Source organism: Ostrea edulis, chromosome 8, assembly GCF_947568905.1.
Source record: "Ostrea edulis chromosome 8, xbOstEdul1.1, whole genome shotgun sequence".
In the NCBI taxonomy this organism is placed as follows: domain Eukaryota; kingdom Metazoa; phylum Mollusca; class Bivalvia; order Ostreida; family Ostreidae; genus Ostrea; species Ostrea edulis.
In genome coordinates this window covers 46,380,818-46,408,106 of record NC_079171.1, presented here as the reverse complement: position 1 = coordinate 46,408,106, position 27,289 = coordinate 46,380,818, and the positions used below count along the sequence as shown (strand labels likewise).

The window sequence follows — 27,289 nt, the reverse complement described above, 5'->3', positions numbered from 1 at the left end:
GTCGGAACAAATTGCCAATTTGTCCGAACGATTTTCTATTTCGTCCGAACAAATAGCTAATTCGTCTGAACAAATAATATATTTAGATATGGCCTTTCTACGCCACTGTGAGTTCACACTTGAATGATTTTGGTCAGAAATTCATTGTCTGATTTATATTCAGGCCGTGTCGAGTTTGGCGGTTTCTTGTAATTTCCTTAAAATAATGCCTGACATGAATAAATGTTAACTCTAATATTTAACATTTTTGATGATGGTCAACATGTCTGACTATTGGACCGTCGGAATATTGAACTGTCAGACTATCGGACCGTCGGAATACCGGCCCGTCGGACTATCGGACCGTCGGAATACTGGGCTTGAACCCTGCTCATAAGTGCCGATCACAGTCCTAAATTGTGCAGCCCTTCACCGGCAGTGGTGACGTCTCCATAATTTTGAGTGATTTATTCTTGAGAGGGACGTTAGAAAACATTCAATCAATCAATCTTGATTGATACCAAACTTGTTACACTGGTACATCATAAAGAGTAGACGACCCTTATTGATTTTAGATCACATGGTCAATCCACTATGAAGATATTGTCTGCTCAATATCTTGAATTGGTTTCGCACTACTATCGCTTAAACTATGCATGTCTATTTTTGTTCCATTGAGGCATAGATGTATTACACACACATTCCTGTTATAAATACACTGTGGAATTTTGTGATGACAAAAGCTTTTAACTGTTTTATAGTCTTTGTTCGTAAGTTCTTCTGCTGTGTTATTAAGGATTCATTCCTGGCACACTGATTCTGACGATGGATAACTCCATTTACCTAATAAGATACAGGGTTGACGGCTTATAGGCGTTATGAAATTGAGCAATGTTCGTTATCTTCACCTTTCATCGAAGACTCATTATTTATTAACAGTAAATAGTTTCATTCATATGTCTTGATCTATACATGTGAACTCGAAATAAAAGACACCAGAGTCCTTCACATCTGAAATGTACTTAGATATTACATTGAAAATAAATATTAACGGCTAACTGCTGACTCAGCTTTATAACAAACGGGACGATTTCGGCTTCTCCGCCGTCGGCTTCCCGTGTTTATGTAGCAGTATTCCATTACCACCTGTATAAGGTGTTTATATCTCTCGACAAATTTGAAGCGCGGGGGCTTCTGCGTGTGATCAGTTTTTTAAATCGAGACAGGCTACTGACTACAAAAACATGATGTTACAGTGTTGCCGTTTAAAGTCAGCATTTCCCAAATCATATGAACGTTATAATGGTCTTGTTTGCCAATGTGACCTATCTTTGGGTTAGTTGGTGTTTGGCAGGTTTCATACCGATTATTGGGTCATTATTACCACATCGATTTTGGCGACGGATTGTTCCGGGTAACATCAATGCGGATCTTAAACTCCCGATGCGTGATCGGTGCCTAATCATGAATAGGTTTGTTGTTCGGCATGTTCACACAACTTCTTTTAAAATAAAGAAATTAGCTCTCTTTAATATAATTATATTTCAATGTTTGACATTAAATTCAATATCGAATAAAGCTTGTGAATGTCAATTATACAACGTTAACAACACAGGGCTTTCAAAAGTAGCCGGTAGCCGGCAGATATCCGCCACCTATAGTAACATTACGTGCCGCCTACTTTAGTGACAAAAATGTATGTCCAATGAAAAAAAAAAACTTTTATAAAACTTTTAAACAAATTTTTGTGTTGTGTGCAAATGCTGCATTAATAATTTTTTCTCCATTTTCTTCATTTTTCTCAAATCTTAACGAAGAATAAAGTGTAAACCATATATGGTGACATTTTTTTTTTCACCTTTCGAATTTTCTCAACCTCTATTTCTTTTTCAGGACCGACGTTTGATTTCGGGGACTCCGCGTTTGTTTTGTTTTTTTACCCGTAGTAACTGACAATATTATCATTCACATCACTTTGCAAAAAGTTGTTAACTTTCCTTGATTAGACGTTTTTTAAAGTAAAAAAAATATCGCTAGAATCGGATTATATGCGAGGAAGTTCTAGTTCCCAGTTTTGTCTACCTGCCGTAATGCCATATATATCATTTTGTTTCATTGGTTAATGCAGTGCGAGTTGATAATTCTTAATTCGGAATATCTCGGGTGTGTAGTACGTTCTGGAGCTTCGATTTTGTACGAATTACCGGAGGGAAAATGAAAACATTTTCATATAATTTCAAGTTTTATGCGTCCGCTGGGATGCACAGTTATTGAAATAATGCGTCCTGAGCAAATTCAATGCGTAATTTACGCAGGACGCACGCCAAAATGAATCACTGTCAGAATGCAGGATTTTGCGTCATTTACCCCAGAGCTTCTGGGGGCCTTGAGCAACTCCCAGACCCCCGGCCGTAAGGGCGCCGAACATAGCTCGGCGTGCGATACGGCTGTGCCGTTCGCCTTGGATCGCCTTCTACTTTTTCATTTCAGCCTCCTACTTTTAAATTTGTTGAAAGCCCTGATAATATCATGATATAGAGACATATTTAACTCCTCATGCTAAGAATTATTTTACTTGATATGTATTGCACAAGTAAAACTAATCTTGTAAATCTCGTAAACAATATCAATAGATATTTCTGTCAGTCTTCAAACTTCCTTGTTTCGTTGAATTGCTATGTGACTATGATATATGTATATAATACTTTAACAAATACAGATTAAGCAAGTAAAATTCACTAGAGGTTTTTTTTTTTTTGGGGGGGGGGGGGGGGGGCAGCATTTTGAATTTTTGTTTTCATTTTGTGTCTTCCGTTTTGTATATGGTCAACATTTCCTGAATCAACAGGATATCAACTGTAACTCATTTTCTAATATATGGTGGGTTTTTTTGGTGGGTTGGTTTTTCCTGTTCTTTTTAATGTCCTCAAACACGGAAGGATGCCTCTGTTTATCTACATGTTCCACACATAGAACAAATAAAGTCAGAACAATATGAAGAAATCCGATGATCAATTTACTTATTATATCTAACTTGAAATCGATTTATGTAAATTGTAAATGTATCTATGCAGATTCACTAACGTTTGGAAACAATTTATTTCGGTACAGTTACAGAATAATGCTTATTTGATACATGCATGTGTTAAAATAGATCCGACAAAGGGACAACAGATGCAATTTTAACTTTTTGTAACCTCGGTATATATTTGCTACAACATCACGATATGTGGTCATACCATCCGAAACCCCACTCCTTAGATAAAAGGGGGATCCTAATTTTTGAAATTCCCCAATCTATCACATAAAACGTTTTGGAAATTGATGATACGATATACGTAAACCATGTCATCTCCAAAAACTTACGCACATAAATACATGCACCTGTAAGTGATAAACCGAAAGTGCAACTGGAATAAATATTCCCCACAGTAAGGTATGGAAAAACAATGCGATGTGTGATATAAAGTGATTTATAAAAGGTGTGAAATCCTCAAATGAAATACACACTCATACATCTCCACTTTTTGTATTCATGGTTATTTTGAATCCATCATTCACAGTTAATGTGAATAATACTGGAAATATTCGCTAAATATCCACGGGTTCATGTTTGCCCTTTTCTTAATTTTGTATTCTTTATTAGTTTTTTGTGATTGTTCGGAAATCTTTACATTTTCATGGAAATGGATTACCATATTTCTTTACAATATCAATTCACATTCAATATGAAGTATGAATGAGGGAGAGAGAAGGGAAGGAAACATACCATACGCTGTGGTGTATATTACACACAGTAATATTTGACAGATGATGATTACCATGGTAACCTCACTCCACAAGAATAGAAATCCTTCAACACAAACCACAGTTATAAATAAAACAAACTCCTGTACATCGTTAAACTTCCCACGATTCTCCGCGTCATATATTTCATTTCTCTAGGGCCGATAGTATCTCCTTTATGTGTAAATGCACGCGTGTTTAAACTGCATATTTTTGGTTAATGTATAATCCTTTACTTGTTGAATATTTACAAACCCTCAAGCACCTGATTGCGTCACAGAGACTTGTTTACTTGTTTTGTATGGAAAACTATTTGGAACAAATTTCTCCCCAAAATATAAGCACGTGTATATTTGTCTAGTTTTGTTTTGGTATTCAGGGATATAAAGCTTATAAACAATGAAGGCAGTGGGTAATTCCTGTACAGTAGACATATTGTATAATTTACCTCCATCAATTACCCAAATCAGATTCATTTTATTATTTACATACATGTACTTATAGTTTTCTTTCATTTTCTCTTCTGTGTGTCTACAACATATACGTATGTAGAAATGTCTGAAATACGTAGACAGCATTCAGGGTTTGTGATCGAACAGTACACGCATTCAATCGTAAGCTAGCTTTGTGTTCAGCAATATCTAACATGCACATTTTGATTACAGGGACTATTGTTATTTGTATACTTAATTCTTTGTAGAGTAAAGGAAACGATTCATATAATTTATAATGTTTTCTTTGAATAAATTATCAATTTGCCCCTATCATGGACCCTTAAATTGAGTGATTTTCTAAATTTATTCCAGCTGTACACATCACAGAAAGTAAGGTCTACGGAATAAGAAACATATCGGTCCTCCTTCCAGGAGATTATAACCGAGCATAGATCTCGGCCTTCTGATAATTTCGATTCATGGCATTTAGGATTTTCCATTTTACGGAATTGCACGCTTTCCATGTAACGTGAAGGTGTTTTAGACCGTGATGTTAAAACACGATAAATTCTAGTATCAACTTCATTTCAAGAGTTAAAACATCATTAATACGACAAATATTATATATAAATTGTTGAAGGAAATAAATATCACTGCTTAGGATGGGTCTGTGAAGGTACATCCGATTATGCTGGTTCTGGAGAAGAAAATGGAAATGTAAGAAAACGGTTACAAAGAAACAGACGATAAAGAAAAGATGATAGGAAAAACGCATTTGATCTTTCAGCTCAGGTGATGTAAAACTATAGGCCTGACGGAAAAGATGATTTATCTTTCCTTAATCCGGAAATTAGTGCACTTGCGTAATTCAGTTTAAGACTTCCAGGTAGTATATTCGCGAAATGTCATTATCAACATTACATAGGACCGTGAAGATATTGCTGTTAGAGCAATCGCGGCAACAAATAATTTTAGACAACAACACATTACCACCCACCCCCCTCTAGGGATTTTTCTACACTATGAATTTTGGAAAGTGTGTATAAAATGAAGGTAAATGAAGGTAGTTTGACAAATAAAAATATTTCAGTAATTCATAGATACACTTCGCCTTAATGCCAAAGAACTTGATATAATTGTAAGGGGTTACATTCTTTAAAGTAAAATGCATGTTTGCAAATGCCATATTGTGTTAGTAAGATTCTCGAAGTTTATCATTTTTATGCCAACGAGGTAGAAGATCGGGGGGGGGGGGGGGGGCATATTGTTTTTGTCCTGTCTGTCATTCTGTAATTCTGTCATTGTCTGAAACTTTAACCTTGCTAATAACTTTTGAACAGTAAAAGCGAAAGCTTTGATATTTTATATGAATATTCCTTATGACAAGACCTTCCCGTGGGTACCAACATTTTTGACTCTTTGACCTTGACCTTGGAGTTTGATCTACTTTTAAAAAAAAATGTAACCTTGCTAATAACTGTTGAACAGTGAGAGGTAGAGTTTGTTGATATTTCATATGAGTTTTCCTTGTGACAAGACCTTTCCGTTGGTGCTAAACCTTTTTACCTTGACTTTTAACCTACTTTAAAAAAAATACATTGGTCATAACTTCGAAATGGTAAATATTAGAGCTTTCATATTGCACATGAACATTTCTTGTGACAAGATCTTTCTACTGGTTTCAAGATATTTGTCCTTGTGACCTTGACCATCTTCGGAATTGGCATTATCGGGGGCATTTGTGTTTCACAAACACATCCTGTTTAACAATACTTTAATGACATAGTTTATGTTTTTGCCCCAAAACTTGAAGACGTTTTCATGCATTGATGTTAAACAATCTGATTTACAATACTTTCAGAAAATAATTGTTTGCAAAGGACTATGGTATCTTTATATGATCTGAAGAAGTTTTCCATTTTTCGGTGATTCTTAAAGAAAACAAATATTTTAGACCCAGAATTAGTAAATGTTCCATATATATATTTGAAACATCTTGTCAATCAAAGGGTTACGTAAATTAAAATATTACGTGTTTACAATTTTCAATGACATCGAAATCAGATCTGAAGAGTTTTTCCAGTTTTCGGCTATTATTATAATTTTTTTTTAATTTTTTTTTTTAAATTTTTTTTACAAATTATAGGTTTTTGCCCCTAAACTGGAAAATATATCCATGCAAACAATCTGATTTATAGTGAAAGGCTTCCAAGCTTTCCGAAAATAATGTTATCAAATGACCACATTATCTATATAGGATCTGTAGAAGTTTTTCATTTTTCGGCGATTTTTAAAGAAAGAAGTAATGTTTAGCCCCAAAACTTCGTAGATGCTCCGACATATTTATGTCGAATAACTTGATATGTAATGAAAGGGATAAATACATTCACAAAATACTTGTTTGCAAATGTCAATGGCATATATATCGAATTTAAAGAGTTTTTCCAGTTTTCAGCTATTATTTTTACAAATTTCATGATTTTTGTCCCAAAACTCGTACACGCCCCCACGTAAAAATGTCAAACAACCTGATTTATAATGAAGGGACTGTGTACTTTCAAAAAATACTTGTTTACAAAAATCTTTAGGGGGTCTCCCATTACCTTTACTAGCCCATGGTCTGTGTAAAGGATATAAGCCTCAAACTGTCCATTCTGTGAACGGACTCTGAACTATTTTTTTTGGCCCAAACTATTTTTTTGTAATATAAGATCAATGTTTGGGGTGATTTGAAAAGAAATGGTGGCTTTAGTATCAAATTCAATGAATTTGAGTTAATTTATTTTAAAAGTTGTTGATAATCATATTGGTAACGAGATTCAAAGGATATGGTTTAAACTATCCATTCACAAAAAGGACCAGCGAAAGGTGGTGTGGAAACATCAACATACCATCGATTATATTTGTTGCAATTTTTCTCCATTTGGCAATTTGTTTTTACGGGAATTATAAATGCGCCTGAAATGGGTATCTATGTCATTGCGTATTTGGATCCATTCATTATTAACACATAATATGAATAAACATGAGGGAATTGAATTAGTTTACAATGCAACAACCAATATTACGAAATGAAACTTTGCATGGATATTTCTCACAAATGATTACAATGTACAAGACTATTATCATTTTAAAGCCAATGCAGAAATTCCATGACTATCTGTAGAGCAGATATCATCATTGTGTGGCTCTAGCATTGGTCTAATCTCGAGAGAGCCAATGCCGACTCTCAATGGTCAATTCAAGAATTGGACCACTCAAAGGCCAATGAAGGCAATTGGTTACTTTTTCAATGGCCAATGAAGGCACTGGAATAATTTCTGTCATGAGCTAATGGATGCATTGAACCAGTTTATCAATAGCCAATGCAGGCATTGGATCATTCACTCAAGAGCCAATGCAGGCATTGGACCACTCTGTCAAGAGCCAATACAGGCATTGGATCACTCTCTCAAGAGCCAATGCAGAGATTGGATCACTCTGTTAAGACCCAATGCAGACATCGAACTACTTTCTCAAGAGTCAATGCAGGCATTGGATCATTCACTCAAGAGCCAATGCAGGCATTGGGCTACTCTGTCAAGAGCCAATGCAGGCATTGGATTACTTTCTCAAGACCCAATCCAGGCATTAGACCACTCTGACATGAGCCAATGCAGACATTGGACCACTCTCTCAAGAGCCAATGCAGGCATTGGGCCACTCTGTCAAGAGCCAATGCAGGCATTGGATCACTCTGTCAAGAGCCAATGCAGGCATTGGGCCACTCTGTCAAGAGCCAATGCAGGCATTGGATCACTCTCTCAAGAGCCAACGCAGGCATTGGACCACTCTGTCAAGAGCCAATGCAGGCATTGGATCACTCTCTCAAAAGCCAACGCAGGTATTGGACCACTCTGTCAAGAGCCAATGCAGGCATTGGATCACTCTCTCAAGAGCCAATGCAGGCATTGGATCACTCACACAAGAGCCAAAGCAGGCATTGGGCCACTCTTTCAAGAGCCAATGCAGGCATTGGTCTACTTTTGTTACAAATGAATCAGAACACTGCATGATTCATATATGTACTGTGGAATGTGAAGTGGCTATATCAGGATCCATATGTAATTATACAGAGCCACTGCATGTTTCGACTAAACTTATTATGTAGAGATGATGCAGGCTGTTGATGACCATTTTTCGGACTCAATTGAAGCAATTTTTGTAGAGCCAACGCAGGGCTTGAATTATGTTATGTGTTACACCAATGCAGACATGAGACAACTGTTTTCCAGATTCAATGTAGGCTTTCAATGTCTTTCTATGTACAGTTAATTCAAGTAATGTATGGCCAATTATCAATTTACTTTACCATTTCATAGATTTCCTTGTTTTATCATCAATGAGATGACTAAAATTTATTGGCTCATGAAAAAGAAAACAAGAAAGACTGATACACGTTTCAATCAATTCTTTTTGTTTGCAAATCAATATTTTATAATTTAATCTAATAAAGAAATCTGTTGCAGGATCTGATCATGTCATTTCTGCCATCTACTCCAACAACATTGAAGCCCTTCTTCAGTCCTGATTGTAAGACTTCCCCTACAAAATATTGATGTTGATCAATTACCTAGCAATATCTAGAACTTAGCATACCAATATGTGATTAAGTAAATCAGAAAATGAATAAGTAATTAGCACATTATAAATATAGACCACCAAACAATGCATTAGCAACCAATAGCATAAATACTTTAAAATATGTATTACATGCAAGATATACTTTACCTTTTCCACAGTGCAGAACCAGGGTATTTCCCTTTTTGTTGACCTGGGAAAATAACTTTCCAAAGAAGGCTGTCTTTGTGGGCCCTTCTACCAATGTTGTCAAAGTTTTTACCTTACTCTTGCTAGAAGAAAGACACACAAAGGGCTGGATGCAGTTACCTGAAACAAAATATTTTGCTTTACAATACTATGAAAACTTGAAAGCTTAGATAAACTTGCGTTAAAAATTATAAAAAGCTTTTTTTCTTAATTTTGAACTTACTCTTTTTGTTGTAATATACAACAACGGCTGTGCCTTTGTCGGGGTACATTAGTTCCATGGCCTTTTTCGTGTCGCTGACTCCGCTCCATGAAGTGGAAATTATGAATGTGTGGTCCTCCTTCAGAAATGGAAGATCCACACATACGCGGAGTAACGGTTGCCAATCATACTGCAATAAAAATAAATGTGTTTGATTGCATTGACTCAATTCCTTATATATATATAGATATAAACATATATATATAAATATAAATATATAATAGTTTTAATATATTATATTTAAATAATATTTTGTCAGATGATTATATATATTACATCATTCTAGATATATTCTTTTTTATATATAAACAAAACTATAATAAATATATAAATATAAATATATATATGTTTATATCTATATATATATATATAATGCTTTATTTATAGACGTTAACAATATTATTATTTGGTGATTATATGTTCCATCTTACTTACTATTTCTTCATTAAAAATTGTTATGTCGACAGTGCTTTCCTCTCTCCCAGCCTTCAAAAATGTCAGGGAATCCTCCTGGAAAATCATGGGTGTTGATTTCTGCCCTGGATTTTTTCTTTGTTCTCCATGAATTGTCGCAGCCTCTCTCCGGGGATACCTCTTTTCACATCTCTGTAAAATATGATATGATATGAAATTGCTTCGCCTCACTGGAACTATCATATAGCTTATACATATAAACCTGTACACAACAACATGTAAAAAAGGAGTTTGGACAATGAAAGCTGCAGATGCTGCTGTAATTTTTGGAAGTATACCTAAGATGAATGACATGTCGATATCATTGACATTAACATTATATACATGCGTCCAAATCATAGATGTATCATATACATAAAGCTGCATTTCACATGAAATCGATATCTCATTGATTGCTCTTAGAAAGAAGGAAAAAATAGAGAACTGATTACATTATAATATTCCTGAAAATTTTCGTCAACACTCTCTATAAACTGACTGAGTTCTTCCTCTGCCTCATCCTCATTAGTCCAAAACGTATTCAAAGTCTTCTACCAGGTCATTTTTGAAAGTTTGCATACAGCCACCTGCATGTTCCTTGTCCCCTTTAGATATTCAGCCTCCTGTGATGTGGAAAGATTTGGGGGGGGGAAGTAACCTATGAATCTCTGAATCTAACTGGATGTCAGATGATTATATATATTACATCATTCTAGATATATTCTTTTTTATATATAAACAAAACTACCTTTGTCATTTCTTCCAAATCATAATCTAAATTGGTGACCTTTACTAGCATTTCCAGGATCGTCTCCTTTGGTAGAGTCATTAAAGCTCTCCAGGGCGTGGTCACATTTAGGGAGGGAGTAGAGATGGATTCGTTTTTCTGAAAATCAATATGATATAAAGGAAATAATATATGAAAAATTTTCAATAATAGAATTGTAAAAGAACATTTTATTTGTGTAATATGCCATGTCATCTTAATTTGTGCATGATTCCATACCTTGATTTGTTGGTTCTTTAACTCCCCTTGTTCATGGAGGCCAAACACCAATACGCATTGCTTGTATACCGCCTCACTGGAACAAGCGATCCAAAAGATGGATTGGTAGCTTGATATCTCCTAAAATTACAATGAGATCAGTTAACGATTTTTTGCATAGCAAACCCCAAATTCACAACTGAGTACTATACATATATGACACATTCATGAACACGCATTATGAAAGAGTAACATTTTAGTGTATATATAAGTTTTGTCCATAACCTAAAATAAGTACAAATTCTAAAGACAATGAGACTATATCAGCAAATATAGGGCAGTAATCTAATAAATTGTATTATTTGTTATATTCCAGATTCATTTATCTCTTCTATTGGAGGGTTGATCTTAAGTACACTCAATGAACAATATACCTTTCCAGGAGAGATATGCTGCTGGCACTTTTCCCTCCATTCTTTTGTGTCTTCGCACCTCTTTGAGGTCACATCAATGCGGGTGGGTTTAACACTCCTAAACACTTTTACCTGTAATCAATTAGTTCAAATAATCAAAGATAGGTAAAAATGAAATGAATTGATATGGAGGTTGTATATTTGAAATTAAGGAGGTATGCTAAACCAGAGAAATTTGATGTGGGTGAAAAGTGGAAGATATGTACAATATATTGAAGTTGTAAATTTTCAAATGTACTTAATTTTGTCAAAAAATACAGTTTTAGTAGAAAGTAATCTAAAAACAAAAAAATAAAACCCCTGCTGGACTCGAACCTGCGACCTACAGTTCAGCAGTCTGTATTGAAACCTACTGAGCTACTCGACTAGGTATTGAAATTGAAAATGAAAGTCAAATATTGCTGATATCCATTTTTTCATCCATGTTTTTACAGGAACTCAGCCATTATGACCATAAGAAAAATATAAAATTAAGTGCACACATTATCTGGACTGTTCAATCTCTAATCCCCAAAAAAGTGTGAAAAGGAGGGTTGACAAGGAATTTAAATTATATGTATCAATTACCATATCCGTGTGTGAAATCTTGTGGATGTTATGCCCAATGATATTGTGATTATTGGCAACAAAAATCTCCTCTTCAGTTGAAAGATCTACAAAGATGTGTGAAGGCATACCAAGAAACTGTGGCATATGGGGCACAGCACATGGTTTTCAACAGCTGCTAACCTGTTTTAATTTAGAATAACAGTTATCATATTTGGTATTAATTTATGTTTTATTGTATTAAATTATTAAACAAATTCGTAACCTGTATGATGATGACATTTTGACTTAATGTATATGATAAAATTCACATAAATGAAATGCAGATTGAGTCTTCATCTAAAGGAATTGAAAATTAAACTTGCCCTAGGTGATTCCCCCAAGACATCTGTAGGAATATCCATTTAAATGTTGGATATCAACATTATTTACATGTTTTCCAATAAGGTGTACAGCAAGTGGCTGGGAAGAGGTGCAAGCTGCCGTTTGTCCATTTTGAATCTGTTGTACGATTAATCACATTAAATCTTGGTTACATTAAACAGTCGCTCAGGTCCTCAAGTTTTTTTTTTCCTTGTAACATTATTTACTTATGAATGAGAATATAGGACATTAATCATGGGATTATTGAGATGGAGGGAGTTAAAATTGTAACTGCATACGTTTTGAAAATGAAATGTTTTTAAATGATTGCATGTATTTGGTGTAATGATAGACAGACTATATCTATAAATACAAATTATCGGTATTCAAGTATGTACCTGTTCCACAAAACTGGCATTGGTGTATCTGCAAGGTGTCACTGGGCCCTCTATTCTGCTCAGTAGTCTCTGATGTACTCCTGAAATTTATATTACTTTGCAATAAAAACATTTTTTTAAGAACTTGACATTTAGAAAAAGAAAAACAGAAAATAAGAAATGATACGTATCCCACATAGATATTTTCTCTAGTCACAAATCATTGCATTGAAATAATTATTCATTATTTCTCATTCCTCTATTTGGGAATAATTCCCCTTACATCATGATTATACGTGTATCAGTGTAATGTAAACTGCTGTAATATAACGAGTAGTCTTACCCGGCATGCTCTTTTCTATTAACCTTTTGATAATGTTTTCTTGGGCATCACTCGATGTCATTTGTCTTCGGGATAGAGATGCCTGCAGGGGTTTAGCTCTGGTTCTCTTTAGAGGGGGTTCATTCACCTCCTTTGGATTTAAGATATAATTCTTTATGCATTCCATGTGTTTCCAAAATTTTCCTAATGTATGCGTTACATTCACCTTCATGAATTGGTTATTGAATGCAAATACAACATTTATATCGTATATATACTTTCAATACATTCTTTCAGAGATTTAATTTGATGAAGAGATGGACATAACACCAATGTACCTGCGAATCCTTTGTAGGGCATGTATCAGGGCATACAAGTTCGAGGATGCCAGGGTCATCTGCATATTGAGTCTCTTCGGAGTCCATCTGAGTTTCTTCTACAAACCCATAACTCCCTAGATTGAGGAAATACATCTTTCATAATTATCATTTACAATGCACCGTTTCTTGAAGACCAAAAATACATGAGGCATTATACATTCATAAACACAGTACACACACACACACACACACAGAGAGAGAGAGAGAGAGAGAGAGAGAGAGAGAGAGAGAGAGAGAGAGAGAGAATCTGAATTTTAAAACTTGCATCTACATTGTTGTAAATGACTTGGTTGTTCATGAATCTAAAAATAGTTTTGCATTTTAAAAAGCATCATTTGGCTCCACTTGTTTGGCACGCTGTTTTTTGGTTATATTTAGATCTAAAACTTCATAGTTATTTCGGATTTCAAACATTTCGGTTGAGCATCACTGAAGAGACATTATTTGTCGAAATACACATCTGGTGCATCAAAATTGGTACCGTATAACTTTTACATTATGACCCCTGGGTCGAGGCCTCTGCTGGTGGACTGTTAGTCCCCGAGGGTCTCTACAGCACAGTAGCTAAGTACTTCGTTACTAGCTTGAAAATACGGATGTATATTTAATTGCTGTTATAAAATTTAGAAATTCATTTAAAAATTAAGGATTATCTCCCTCATGCATAGCTCTTATCCTTGGACGAATTTGGCTCCACTTGTTTGGCACGCTGTTTTTGGCTATATTTAGATCTAAAACTTCATAGTTATTTCGGATTTCAAACATTTCGCTTGAGCATCACTGAAGAGACATTATTTGTCGAAATGCGCATCTGGTGCATCAAAATTGGTACCGTATAAGTTTTACATTTAAATAGACCATTAATCATAATACATCTTTTGAACACAACTGTATTTTGGAAAACCCCTACTTCGAACAAGCATAGTATACGGTGAAAATTGTGGTGAGTAACCGAACTGACTTAGGGGTATGTTATTCCTGTATATTTATCCTACATGTACGTTAACATTATTTTCATTATATCCGAATCATACATATAGATTGTCATTAAAACTGATATAATGATTAAAAAATACTTGTTTTCATTCAACGAAGCAATTTGACCCGGCACTTGGTGTTACTTGGTTTATCGTATCTTGATGTACATAATGGGACCTAATCACGAAAACAACGTTATGGAAATACTTTTAATTTATATAGGTTTGATTTATAAAGAGAGATTTATTTTAATTAGTACTTACAATAATTGCTTTCTGGGGATCACAGTTGATGTGTTTCGCCCGTAATTCGTCCTTGTTGGGGATATCCACTCGTTGTAATGGGGGCATTCATATTTGCTCCTAGAAAATCTCATTCTGACATTATTTTTGATGGCATAGCAATTGTTTTCTTCTTTCTGAATAGCCCACATCTTTCTTGATTCGTTTCTCCAAAATAACTGTCGCGAACACCGTAACGTGCATTTCATACCGCATATGTCATTTTTTTTAAAAGTGATAATAAATCCGCGAAAGACGCACTGGTGGGTTAACCGTTATGTAACGTTATTGTGCGCAATGAAAAGGGTGTGTATGATACGATTTTAATTGTTATTGACGATTAACATAAAAAAATAGAATTAGGACACTGCAGTTATTGGTACAGCCCACAAGACAGAGTTTTCGGCCCGGGACCATATTGGACGTCCTAATGGGTAAGGACAAAAAAACGAGTTATACATTTCTATACATAAATATATTGTTCTTGTATTATTTATTATTTTAAAAAATCACTTATGCTATACATACATTTTTACAAACGACAACTTTTTATCATTTAATCTACAGTGCAGTAGATCATTGTAGATTTATTTTATAGCACATAATCTAGCTTATAGTGTTACAATATCAAACCAGATGTAGTAGAACCATGTAAATATGTTGAAATGGGTGTGATAACTCCATCTGTTGTATAAACAGATGAAATAGAGCCATACTCAGATATCGAGACTGATGAGGAAACTGTTGACATAGAACCCTATCCAAATGATGAAGTAGAATCTTCATATTCTGATCGTAATTAAACAAAATTTTAGTTTTAATGAAATCTGATGTCATTCGACGATCTATTTACATGTACATGTAAACATCTCTAATGAAAAGTTGTTATAAGGTGTATTAATGAATTATGTTGAAGTACAATGTGTTAAATCCTGTCCGTTATAAACCAGGCAGAACAACTAGCTCTCATTTCAGGGTCAAAATCATTTATTTAAAATCAATTAAATTCATTTCATCTTAATTTTAAGGCATCAGGCTGACAAGACATCACTCATCTGCACTCTGTAGAACAATATGTCCCAAATATTGCACATTTAAACTTTCAAGGTACATGTCCAACTCTTTTTTATAATTGTCTTAACTTTAACTTCTCAATATATATCTAATTTTGAGATTTCTTCTGTTCATGAAACGTAATTTTGTAGTGAAAACTATATGGAGGTTAGAAGAAATGAACCAAAGAATCAGAAAGATCATACTCAATGGTTACTAGACTATTTCTTTGAGCATGCAACGCAGGAAACAGTTTACCATCTCATTTGTGGAAAGGAAGTCTGCATGAAGTGTTGGAAGTACTGTTACATTATCACACATTCGTTTAACACCTCGTCATGTAATGACCGGAACACTTAATATTTGTCATGTCCGTCTTCCATCTGTCACACCTTAAGGTTATGCTCACTTTCAAAGACAGCATTCAAACTATTGATTTCAAGCTTCATACAGAGGTGTGGTGGGAACATTTATAGCATATGGACATGACGTTTGATATATCATTAGTAAGATATATGAATTAGGTTTATAGTTTACAAATTCATTTATATCAGATTAAAATCTGTCCTACCTGCGTTTGCCTAGAGTGAAAAAGAATTTTAAGACATCAAATGCATACGCAGTGATTTAGTTTTCATGTACAGTAGAGGAATGTGTGATCATGTGTCCAATCTATATTGATAAATGTATTCTTTCATAGGGAGGTTCATATTGTTTCTACTTATAAATACAACACATACCTTGGTGAAAGTAGGAATGGTACCAGAGAAAATATACATGCAAATGCTGGATCAGTGAGGCCTTCAATTAAAAATAGTGGTATACATACATCTGTAAAAGGTTCAACATATACCATTGCTGGTTGTAAATGGATCTTGATATATATCATCACAATAATTGATGTTGATTGCTATATGATAATCTTTTGAATTAGTTATTGATTTACAATTTATAACAATATTGAATATAATTTTCAAATGATAATCACATGTTATCTGAAAATGTTGTATGATCTCTCGAACTTAAATCCTTCTATGTGTGTTTGATTATTTTGTTTGCAGAGAGCATTGGGTGGTTTCAAAACTTTGTCAGTGACATTGGTGAACACATGCCTCATCAGGAGAAGATAACTCTTCCTGCTGGGATGAGAAAAACTGAAGTGTGGAAAATAATGGCTGCTGACCTTGACTCACAGTCCTTATCAAGGTCATCTTTTCTGCAAATATGGAAGAGATCCTTCCGAAACGTGACTGTTGTTAAAGTGAGTATTACTTTCATATCCCAAGTTACTTGCGTAGAACTAAGATGAATTTACTTTGTGGACAGGTTGGTTAAAACTCATCAAAACTTATGCTTCTAACATGTCTGTATTGTAAAATGAGATATTATTTTATACGTAAAATTTGACCCCTTTCATCAATTAATCCTCTGTTGACAGGAAAATCCTTTTTCAAAGTGTAAAATTCGACCCCTTTCATCAATTAATCCTCTGTTGACAGGAAAATCCTCTTTCAAAGTGTCATATATGTACCACTCTACACTTTGCATATGAAAAATGTGGGAGGTATGACAGAGATGGGAAAAACCTGATCCTTGACAGAAAGAAACAGCACTGGGATTATGTGAGGTAATTATCATCTAAAATAAACAATTTCTACAGATTTGCAAGCCTGAGTTTCTTTCAAGATCTTAGTATGATCATGACTATGCGTGTCATAAATACATTGCAGGAAGCAAAAACGAAGCTTTCTATCAAAGGAGGGAAATATCTAGAATACATCTCAGCAAATGCCTAACTATCATGATGGATGGAATGGACCAGAAAATCCAACATCCCAATTCTCTATTCAAAATCCAGAAATTCAAAACAAATTGCAAATCTTCAACAAATCAGGACTCATTTGCTGGGTGTACTTGTCCACCGAGATTCAGGTTGTTAACAGCAAGCATATGTGTATGGAAACACGGAGAGAGAGAGAGAGAGAGAGAGAGAGAGAGAGAGAGAGAGAGAGAGAGAGAACAATATATAAAATGTATCAGAAATTAAGTTAATATGATTACATGCTCTTAACTCTTGGAATAGGATTAAAAGTTATAAAGCAAGATATTTCCTATAGAGTTTCGTTCTATCTACAGATTTGCTTGCTTCATTTCAACACTTGATCTTTATAAAGGAAGGGAAATTTGTCAAGAAAGTATGGAATTTCAAGAAATGGATGATAAACCATCTGGTCGATAACCATGGTCATTTAAATTAATCCCAATCAATGGTAATAAATTTGAATCATACAAGCCATGGGAAACATGTATAAGAAAGAGATTTATTACGTACAGGTATTTACGTTTATCACGAACATGCACTCTAAATTCAAATCTGCTTTCTTATACATGTTTCCCATGGCTTGTGTGATTCAAATTTATTACTATTCATCATCTTAACTCTTGGAATAGGATTAAAAGTTATAAAGCAAGATATTTCCTATAGAGTTTCGTTCTATCTACAGATTTGCTTGATTCATTTCAACACTTGATCTTTATAAAGGAAGGGAAATTTGTCAAGAAAGTATGGAATTTCAAGAAATGGATGATAAACCATCTGGTCGATAACCATGGTCATTTAAATTAATCCCAATCAATGGTAATAAATTTGAATCATACAAGCCATGGGAAACATGTATAAGAAAGAGATTTATTACGTACAGGTATTTACGTTTATCACGAACATGCACTCTAAATTCAAATCTGCTTTCTTATACATGTTTCCCATGGCTTGTGTGATTCAAATTTATTACTATACATTTTCAAAAATCTTCTCTACAACTGCACACCTTTAAGAAAAACTAAATGCATTGTGATGCAGAGCAGGAAGTCCTCTTCCAAAAGTTGTAAATTTCATGATCCTCGGGGTAGCGGTTCTGACCCCAGGGCGAGCCAAATTTACCATATAGAGTTTATGTGTAAAACACTTAAAATGCATCTTCTTTAGTGTTATTAGCATAGCCCTTGGGAGTAGTGATATTTTTTCACTCAGGTGACCGATAAGACCTGTGGGCCCTTTTTTAACATTCATATTTATTCCTCAAGTGACACAGGTATACATTACACATGCTTAGACAATAGACTCATTTAGTGAAAGACTATACCTGTGCATGTGAATTTCAATGTTATCTAAGTTCTACATTATTTTGATTCATTGATTATGAGATAATCTTTTTCATCACATGTTTACTCTTTTATCCATTGGATATGACCTATTACATAAGCATTGATTATTACACTGTTTAGATGTTCATTTTATTATATTGAAGTATATTAAAGCATAAGTCTTTACTTAGATAAGTTTTCCCTTCAAGAGTTTGGCGAGGATAGAAAGCCAAGAATCTGCAGCTGCATTACAAGCAGTACACCCAATTCGGAACACCCTTCAGGAAATGGATGATAGGAGCAAAAGAAAATCTTTGGTATGAGTAAGGAAAAAGGAAACAATGCCTAAAAATAATAACAATACATAGTTTCTCAGGCAAACAATTTCAAATCTTCTCAAGAAAATCTTTAGATATGAGCCAAGGTGACTCAGGGGAGCGCTGTGGCCCTTGCACCTCTTACTTGTCATGTATATCTTTAAATGGAATAAGCATTGCAATTTTTATCGTTATGGAAATGACTTCAATTGTCTTACTATTAAGTGTAAATTATTAATTATTAACGCCTGCACATAAATAAATATATTTTCAATGATTATTTGATTAAAATTATACTCACAATTATATTATAATAACCTTCTTAAATGTTTACATGCAATCTATAACACAAGACTGTCGCGAGGTCAATCTAGAACCTGTGTCATTAAGTTTGTATAATACAAATGTTCCAAAGTGAATAGCATGCCTTTTGTTAATCAAAATACGTCACTTTGATTCCAGGTATACACTGGTGGGTACATCAACCCTAAAAGAAGGAAGACGCATCGCTGATCAAATGGAATAAATAAACATCAACTCCCCATCATATTGCAGTCTTCAGCTTGTGTATTATATTTTGGAATGAATCTTCCATTTTGGGATTGGGGGGGTGGGGGTGGGAGGGTTTGTTTGATTTACTTTTGAGATGATCATCATTACTACAACTTACCAACTCTGATGTCCAATACAGACATAGATCGATTTTTAACTGGCACAATAAAGGCATTGGCTGATTATAAAGTCAACCAATAAAGGCATTGGACGACTAGGCATTTGCTGACTATTGAATTGCCCAATGCAGGCATTGGCCGACTATGAAGTCGCTCAATGCAGGCATTGGCCGACTATGAAGTCGCGCCATTCAGACATATGTTGACTGTGGAGTCGACCTATGCAAGCATTTGCAGACTATGGAGTCGATCAATGCAGGCATTGGCCTACTATGGAGTCGCCCAATGCAGGCATTGGCTGAGTATGGAGTTGTCCAATGCAGGCATTGGCCGACTATGGAGTCACCCTATACAGGCTTTTGAATTGTCCAATGCAGGCATTGACTGACTATGGAGTCGCTCTTTGCAGGCATTGACCGATTATGCAGTCGCATAATGCAGGCATTGACCGACTATGGATTTGCCCAGTGCAGGCATTAACTGACTATGGAGTCGCTCAATGCAGACATTGTCCGACTATAAAATGAAACAATGCAGGTATTGGTAGATTATGAAGACAACCAAGAAAAATAGAACAATGCCTGTTTTGAGAGAACGTTGGTTATACTAGCTTCTGCATTAACACAATAAATTTGGACATTGACGAACTGCGAAAAAAAAATGTTGTCTAAATTAACTACATCAGCGTATACATGGAATTTTGGTTTAAGATTTCGTCAATGCAGATTTCAATATTGTAAATGTGAAAATACTTTTGTAAAAAATTCACCGCTTTGTATTTAAAAGTTAATCATTGTATCAAATCGTCTATATTTTACTCATATTTACATTGCTGAAAAAGAAAATATTACAATTTTGCACGTTGCACTATTTTTTTTTTTACAATTGTATCAATAGGATATTTACAATATGAGCCTTAAAATACGTCATTGAAATAAAAAAAAATAGATTGGACAAATTAAAAAAAATAGTTCACACTCCGTTTGTGAGAAGAATGAACAGACTCAGGTAAACCCATTGACAATGATACTGATGAATAAAGCTACTTTGAATAGTCTGACAATATAACCAGTCTTGCGTATAATTATGTTTCTTTTCTTCACTTATTGGGCAGTGTCTGGTACATGCAAGTAGTCTTCTACTGCAAGTTTTATATTCAGTCTTTATATAGTACTGATGCATATCAACATGTCTTCCTCTGATGGGGAGATCATTTTAATTGCACATTATAAATTTAAGGATTTTAGTAAAAGTACTGAAATATTGTCTTAATGAGTGTTACATTCTGGATGTGGAGGATGAGAAAGTTATGGAGTCAAATTTTGATCTGAAAAGCATTGCGTTTTCGAATATTAGGACGAGGAAATAATTAACGCCAGCCAAAAGAACCCAATACGCCTATCTCGTAAAATGAAATCATTCATGGAAGCGAAAATAATAATTCAAAATTAGGATATGCTAATAAAGAAAACATAAAAAGCATTGTGAAGAAATTTTGGAAGGTGCCTCTGAATCCAGCAAAATTCAAATACAGTATGGAAATATGTCTTGCGATATAGAAAGGCCTGTCCAATGGGATTTAAAAACTTAATCTTACGAGCTGAAGCAGATAATTCTACTAAAGGGAAATATCGTTTTTAAGTGTTTCAGTAATTTTTCCGATATTTTTTTGATTCTTACTTGTAGGAAATTTAAAATTAAATTTGTATCTCTTTGGCAAATGTATTGTCTTTATCCTATTTTCAGTATACCTGTAGACGTCTAATAAGTTATTGGGTTTACCTGGCACTGTCCAATAAGTTGACAATTACTGTCCATTATTTTTAAGAACGGACAGTATATGTCCATTCTTAAAAATAATGGACAGCAATTGTCAACTTATTGGACACCTACAGCTAACATTTTCACTACAAGTGGACTTTCTTCTATATAAAAGACAGAAGATTGCGTAACAAAAATGTTTTAATCAACTCTAATAATATTCACAATGACTAGGTTACCTTCATACATGTGAAAATAACTAATATTGCATGTAAAAAAATGGAAAATTAATGTTGTCAATAGAGGAGCACCCCTTCCATGCGTTCACGCGTTGTATGACTGAAATTAGGTGGTGCTGCTAAAACCCGGAACCGAAAATAGAAAATATTGTATGCAGTGATGTGATGAGGAGGTCTGCATTTTGTAAAATCAAAAGGCTTAATACGAAAAGGGAAAGCAGAAATTACAGAGAGAACTGAAATTAATATCCAGAATCCACCGTTTACAATATTTCATACTACTCCATAGTGTAAAACGTATACGGTACCAATTTTGATGCACCAGAAAACCACCAACTTAACAAGGAAAAATATGACGCGAGAGGCTGTGGATCCCATCGTTTTCCAGGTTTGCCCTCCCCCCCGATAGTGACAATATGTTGTTTCACAAAACAATGGATAAACATACTGAAAATGAAAAATACTTCATTTATAATCTAAACCATTTTAAATTTTATATCCCATTAATAAAAGCCCCCGAAAAAAAAAAAAACATTGTAAAAGATAAAAAAAAAAATTTCAACAATTTTAACCCCAAACATTGCCTTTCTAAATCGACCTTGATTTTATTCTAATTCGATATTTATAAGATAATTCAATTTGAATTAAGTCCTACACCTAGTATAATATACATTTATGTATCACATAAAAATCAAAAGCGAACGAGTCCAGTGTGTACAAAAGGTTTTCCTCATTTGGGATGAATCTATGTGAAAGTTCGTACCTGCGGATTAGTGTTTAACCCGAGGAGATACATGAGATACAGCGGGAAAAAGGCTTGAAACAGAACCAATGAAAACTAAAGTGAAACTTGTGATCCATAGTTAGGAATTAACACACTTATTTCATAATATATGAAATGGCTAAAAGGCTAACAAAGAATGCATGCTTGAATAGAATTATAGGGTATATCATTATCAATCTGAATATTAAGATACAAGTATTTGGTTTAATAATAAACTGCCAGAAGTCCCCCATACTAAGTGTAAATGATAAATCAAACACAAAATGTTTACCTTGTCAACTTAGTAAGATCATGAATTATTGTAGTTTTATACATACGACACTCCCTGTGGTATGTAAATACATGTATGGTATTATGTGTAAATGCATGTGCATGTGTGTTAATGGATTTTTGCCGGGTGGGTGCATATAAATCCCGTGTGTTCGTTTCATTCTCTACCCATAGGTGTCCTACTCTCTAACACATCTGGCAATGCCAAATTTTCAAAATTCTTATGAAACACTTTTTAAATTCTTATACAAACGTTTACTTAGCCTAATCAATGTATGATGCAGAATGTTTATATTAATTTGTTTTATCGCTTGTAAACAAATTCTCAAAATTTTGAATTCCATGTGCCATATTTTCTACATTATTCAGTCTAATTCTTAAATTCCGTTCCTTTTCTGTTCCGTTCCACATTCGATTCCACGTTTTAGCAACATCCGATATTTATATCATATACACGTACAGTATCATCAGTATATTTACTCAGGATTGTCCATAACCCCGTGTTTTAGCACATTCAGATTTACAGTCCCTGAAACGTTATACTGTACCATTTTTCTGTTCGCTCACCGTTCGTTCGCCGTTCGCTCACCGTGCGTTCACCATGCGCTCTCCGTTCACAGTTTTGCGTTCAGCGTGCGCTCACCATTCGTTCACCGTTCACAAAGTGTTTAGAGTGCGCTCACCGTTCGTACATCGTTCAGTCTTTTCATTGTCATTCGGAACACCAAAGTCAAATGTAATGGACTTAAGTTTGATACTGCTTTTATCATCTCATGTTAACGTCAGATCAAAATATGATCACTCTTGTACTGAGTTTGCAATATATCTCACTTGTGCGCAAATTTCAATCCGATTATAAAAAAACTATTCAGTTTACTATGATACTTAGGACTAGACAAGCCATTGAATAAGTTTATTAAGGATCGAAAAAGAACAAATATTCGGAAGGTATCGCGGAAACAATATATTTCTCACATAAACACCAGTGCGAGACCGACTTTACCCGTGCGAGACAGCCACATGATATTTTCTGTCATACACTGTTACGACGTCATTGATTTTGACGTCATGTATTTTCTATGATTTACATTACAATCGTACAATCATAGTGAAATAGTTTACATTGTTTTCTTCAAATTTAATTTGATATTGCTTTTTGATGGAAACAGTATTGTGGTTCACAGTGACAGTTACTGTTCCATTCTGTGTAATGTTCAAATGAGGAATTTGATAATTTTGATTTGTTTCAAAGGTCCTGAATTAATGCACTAACCTGTGGATAATATGCCATAAAATGAATTAATTCTTCGTTATTGATTGACAGACGGGGGAACGAACAGACGGAGAAGAAACATATAGTCTACTTCGGTTTTACAAACCGTACGGACTGCTTATGAAACATTGTACTGCGAAATTATGAATGACCCGCAATGAAACAACCGATATCAGCGTTAATCTATCTACAGACTATATTGATAACAGGTTTTTTTTGACGTATACTATTTAAGTATTCGGTAAATGATAATACACGTCCGATAGATTGGATTAAAACATGACCCGCCTGTTCCCTCTCTCCCTTTCGAGTTTTGTGAGTAAAACTATGTAAACGTATTTTAAACATGTGTATAATTCTTTTCTTCACACTATTTATATAACAATCACTAAGATAGTTAACTGTTTCATTGTTAAAACACCATTCCTTCATCATTAAATAAAAACAATCACTGATCTTCTCGTCACATCTTAACAGCCGTAGTATTGAGTCGCCGTCTCTAAGTAGACAAACTATTTTCGTCGAGTCCTTAAAACAATCAATGTTACGCATATACAATTCGTTTAGTTTTCCTCCAAATTTCAGAGTTACGAAATTGGTTCTCTTTAATATACGTGTAACTGTATTTCAATATTCGACATTGACTTAAAAATGGACGTTGGTGAATGTTGCATGCAATTATATAATATCAACTGAACCATCATTTATAGTCATCTTAAAAATCCGCATACCAAGCTTAAGGATTATTTCAAGTGATGAGTAATGCAAAAGCGAAAATAAAAGTTATCAATCTCATAAGCAATACAGACCAACTTTCTGTCCGTTTTCAAACTTCCCAGTAGTGTTTATATCACACGTGATTATGATATATGTATATAATACTCTAATTATTGCAGATAGCTCAAGTACATACACCAGTTTTCCAGTACATTTGAGTTATTTTCAATTGTTGACGTCCGTTTTGTATATATTGAAGACTTCCTGCATCAATAAAAATATTAACACATTTAACTGAACACATAGAACTCAAATTTGTATGATGTTATTGTAGGCTTTTGTTGTTGATATTTTATGTTTCTGGCTCTCTACATTTTCCACACGTAAAAAACAAAAGCCAAAGACGGACTAATGCCAAATAGCTATGATGTTCAAATTACTTCCTGTATCTAACTTGAATTTCACATGCGTAAATATAGCCAAGTAAAGCCGCTAACGTTTCAGAACATAATCTTCAGTGACGGATTTAGAGGTGGCGCATCCCCCCCCCCCCTCAAGGTGATTTGCAGTATCTTGTTTCTGAAAATGTACTAAACGATAAAAAAAGCAATAATTTCTTCCACTCCCGGAGAAATAAATGACAACATCCTTTGATTTCTTGAATTACGTTATTGGGAGAACTTATTTTTTTTCCAAAAACCTCCTAAAATTTGGATTATTTTATCAATTTCACCTTACTAAAATGAGAGAAAAGAGTACAAATTACTTAATAGGAGAAATATGTCAAGCTCCATAAAATCTGTAAAATCCAGGAGCTTCCAAGGGCTTCGCACACTGGACCCCCACCAGGGCTTCCCCTGAACCCACAACCCACTGCGTCATAAAGTGCCCCCCCCCCCCCCACCCGTAACCACAATTGCTAGATCCGCCCCTGATCTTGGCACAGATTTACGATTTATTTCTTATGTGGTATGATTAAACGATTGACTCTTGTTTAACGTATATCTCGAGAATTGTTCACTCCTATGGAGACGTATTTTATGTGGTAAGTACACATAGACCCAACAATTGTGGAAAAAGTATAACATTTTCATTTTGCAATCTCGATCGGTCTTCATTTGCTGTAACATCACGGTATAAGGTTACTACATCCGACATCCCTTTCCTTAGAATGACAGAATCCATATTTTAGGAAACCCCGAAATTGCGACAGAAACTTTGGAAACCGATGATATGTTGAACTATTCATTAACTTCGTGTCATTTATAAAGATATACACATGCATGCATATATACATGTATTAAGTGATAGGCCGAACGTGGAACTGGAATAAATAGAGTTTCAAATCCGTCAATGACAATGAATTTGAATGATTTGGGATATGCTTACTCCTCCCACGCTTCTGATCCCAACATTGGTATCTCTAGGAGTCCGTTTTAGCCCTCCTCTTACTTTTGTATTTTTAATAATTATGAGATTGATTACCCTGTGCGTTATTTTAACATTTACATAGAAATGGAGTACAATGTATCCTATTACATATCAATGAAAGAGAGAAAAGTGGAGGGATAGAGAAACTTACCATACGCTGTGGTGTATATTACACACAGTAATATCTGACAGATGGTGATTACCATGGTAACAATTCCCCACTCTGCAAGAATAGCAATCCTTCTTCACAAACAACGGCTAACAAGGAAACAAACCCCTATTTATCTTTAGTATCACACGCACGCATGTTCACGTAAACAATTATGTCGATGTATAATTTCTTCAAGTTGACAATTTAAAAACCACTTGATTGCGTTACATAGACTCCTTTTGTATGGAAAACTCTTCGGAACAAAGATTTCCCAAGTTTTAATAAGTATATGTATAAATATCTACCAGGTAGGCAATTTGGCTATTTGTATCAAGCGTTATATAGATATCATAGGCAATGGAAGCAAGGTACTGTTTTTGTATAATCGGCTTTGAGTGCAGTTTGCTTAATGTTCCTTTTCAGAATATCCTTGGAGGAAAACTTAAAGAATTTTATATACGTAACATTGATTGTTTTAAGAACTCGACGAAAATAGTTTTCTCACAGAACTCGAAAGGGAGAAAGGGAACAGGCGGATCATATTTTAGTCCAATTTATCGGACGTGTATTATCATATACCGAATAATTAAATAGTATACGTCAAAAAACTGTTATCAATAGAGACTGTAGATAGATTAACGCTGATATCCGTTGTTTCATTGTGGGCCATTCATAATTTCGCAGTACAATGTTTCATAAATAGTCCGTATTGGTTTGTAAAACGGAAGTAGACTATATGTTTCTTCTCCGTCTGTTCGTTCCCCGTCTGTCAAGCAATAATGAAGGATTAATTTATTTTCTGGCATAAAACATGAAACTGGACCGAGTGCGGAAGAGTGAAAGTAGACTATGTTATGCTATCAGAAATTTAATGTATAAAACACAAATGTCAGGATTATCAACTGTAAAAATTAAAGGAAAATTACAAATCACCCACCAATATCAAATAATAGAATAAATCATTTCTATTACTACAAAACATAACTATTGTTTGGTTAAAAAGTTGGGAGGAGAGAAGTTATGAACCTGTATGCATTCTCTGTACATGTA

The 27,289-nt window shown here is 34.5% G+C and overlaps 2 protein-coding genes across 9 annotated transcripts in view; both read right to left on the bottom strand.

The window, feature by feature from the left end:
* LOC130049105 (multiple epidermal growth factor-like domains protein 10) overlaps positions 1-26,424 on the bottom strand; it is a 47,655-nt gene extending 21,231 nt beyond the window's left edge. For 2 of the 8 annotated variants that reach the window (XM_056146280.1, XM_056146278.1), the window contains exon 1: positions 26,240-26,423. In XM_056146280.1, the coding sequence (XP_056002255.1) occupies positions 26,240-26,294 (55 nt within the window). In that variant the 5' untranslated portion in view covers positions 26,295-26,423. Of the gene's footprint in view, positions 1-3,748; positions 4,037-26,239 lie in introns of those variants that run through there. The other 6 variants (XM_056146279.1, XM_056146276.1, XM_056146277.1 and 3 more) reach the window with 4 other exon arrangements.
* On the bottom strand, positions 8,634-11,905 carry LOC125667781 (uncharacterized). The gene is made up of 8 exons (XM_056146312.1): positions 11,749-11,905; positions 11,143-11,253; positions 10,730-10,849; positions 10,472-10,609; positions 9,706-9,876; positions 9,232-9,400; positions 8,970-9,128; positions 8,634-8,783 (listed from the first exon to the last, which is right to left on the bottom strand). The coding sequence occupies exons 1-8, from the start codon at positions 11,872-11,874 to the stop codon at positions 8,686-8,688; spliced, it is 1,092 nt and encodes a 363-aa protein (XP_056002287.1). The 5' UTR covers positions 11,875-11,905; the 3' UTR covers positions 8,634-8,685.
* Positions 26,425-27,289: the final 865 nt, after the last annotated feature.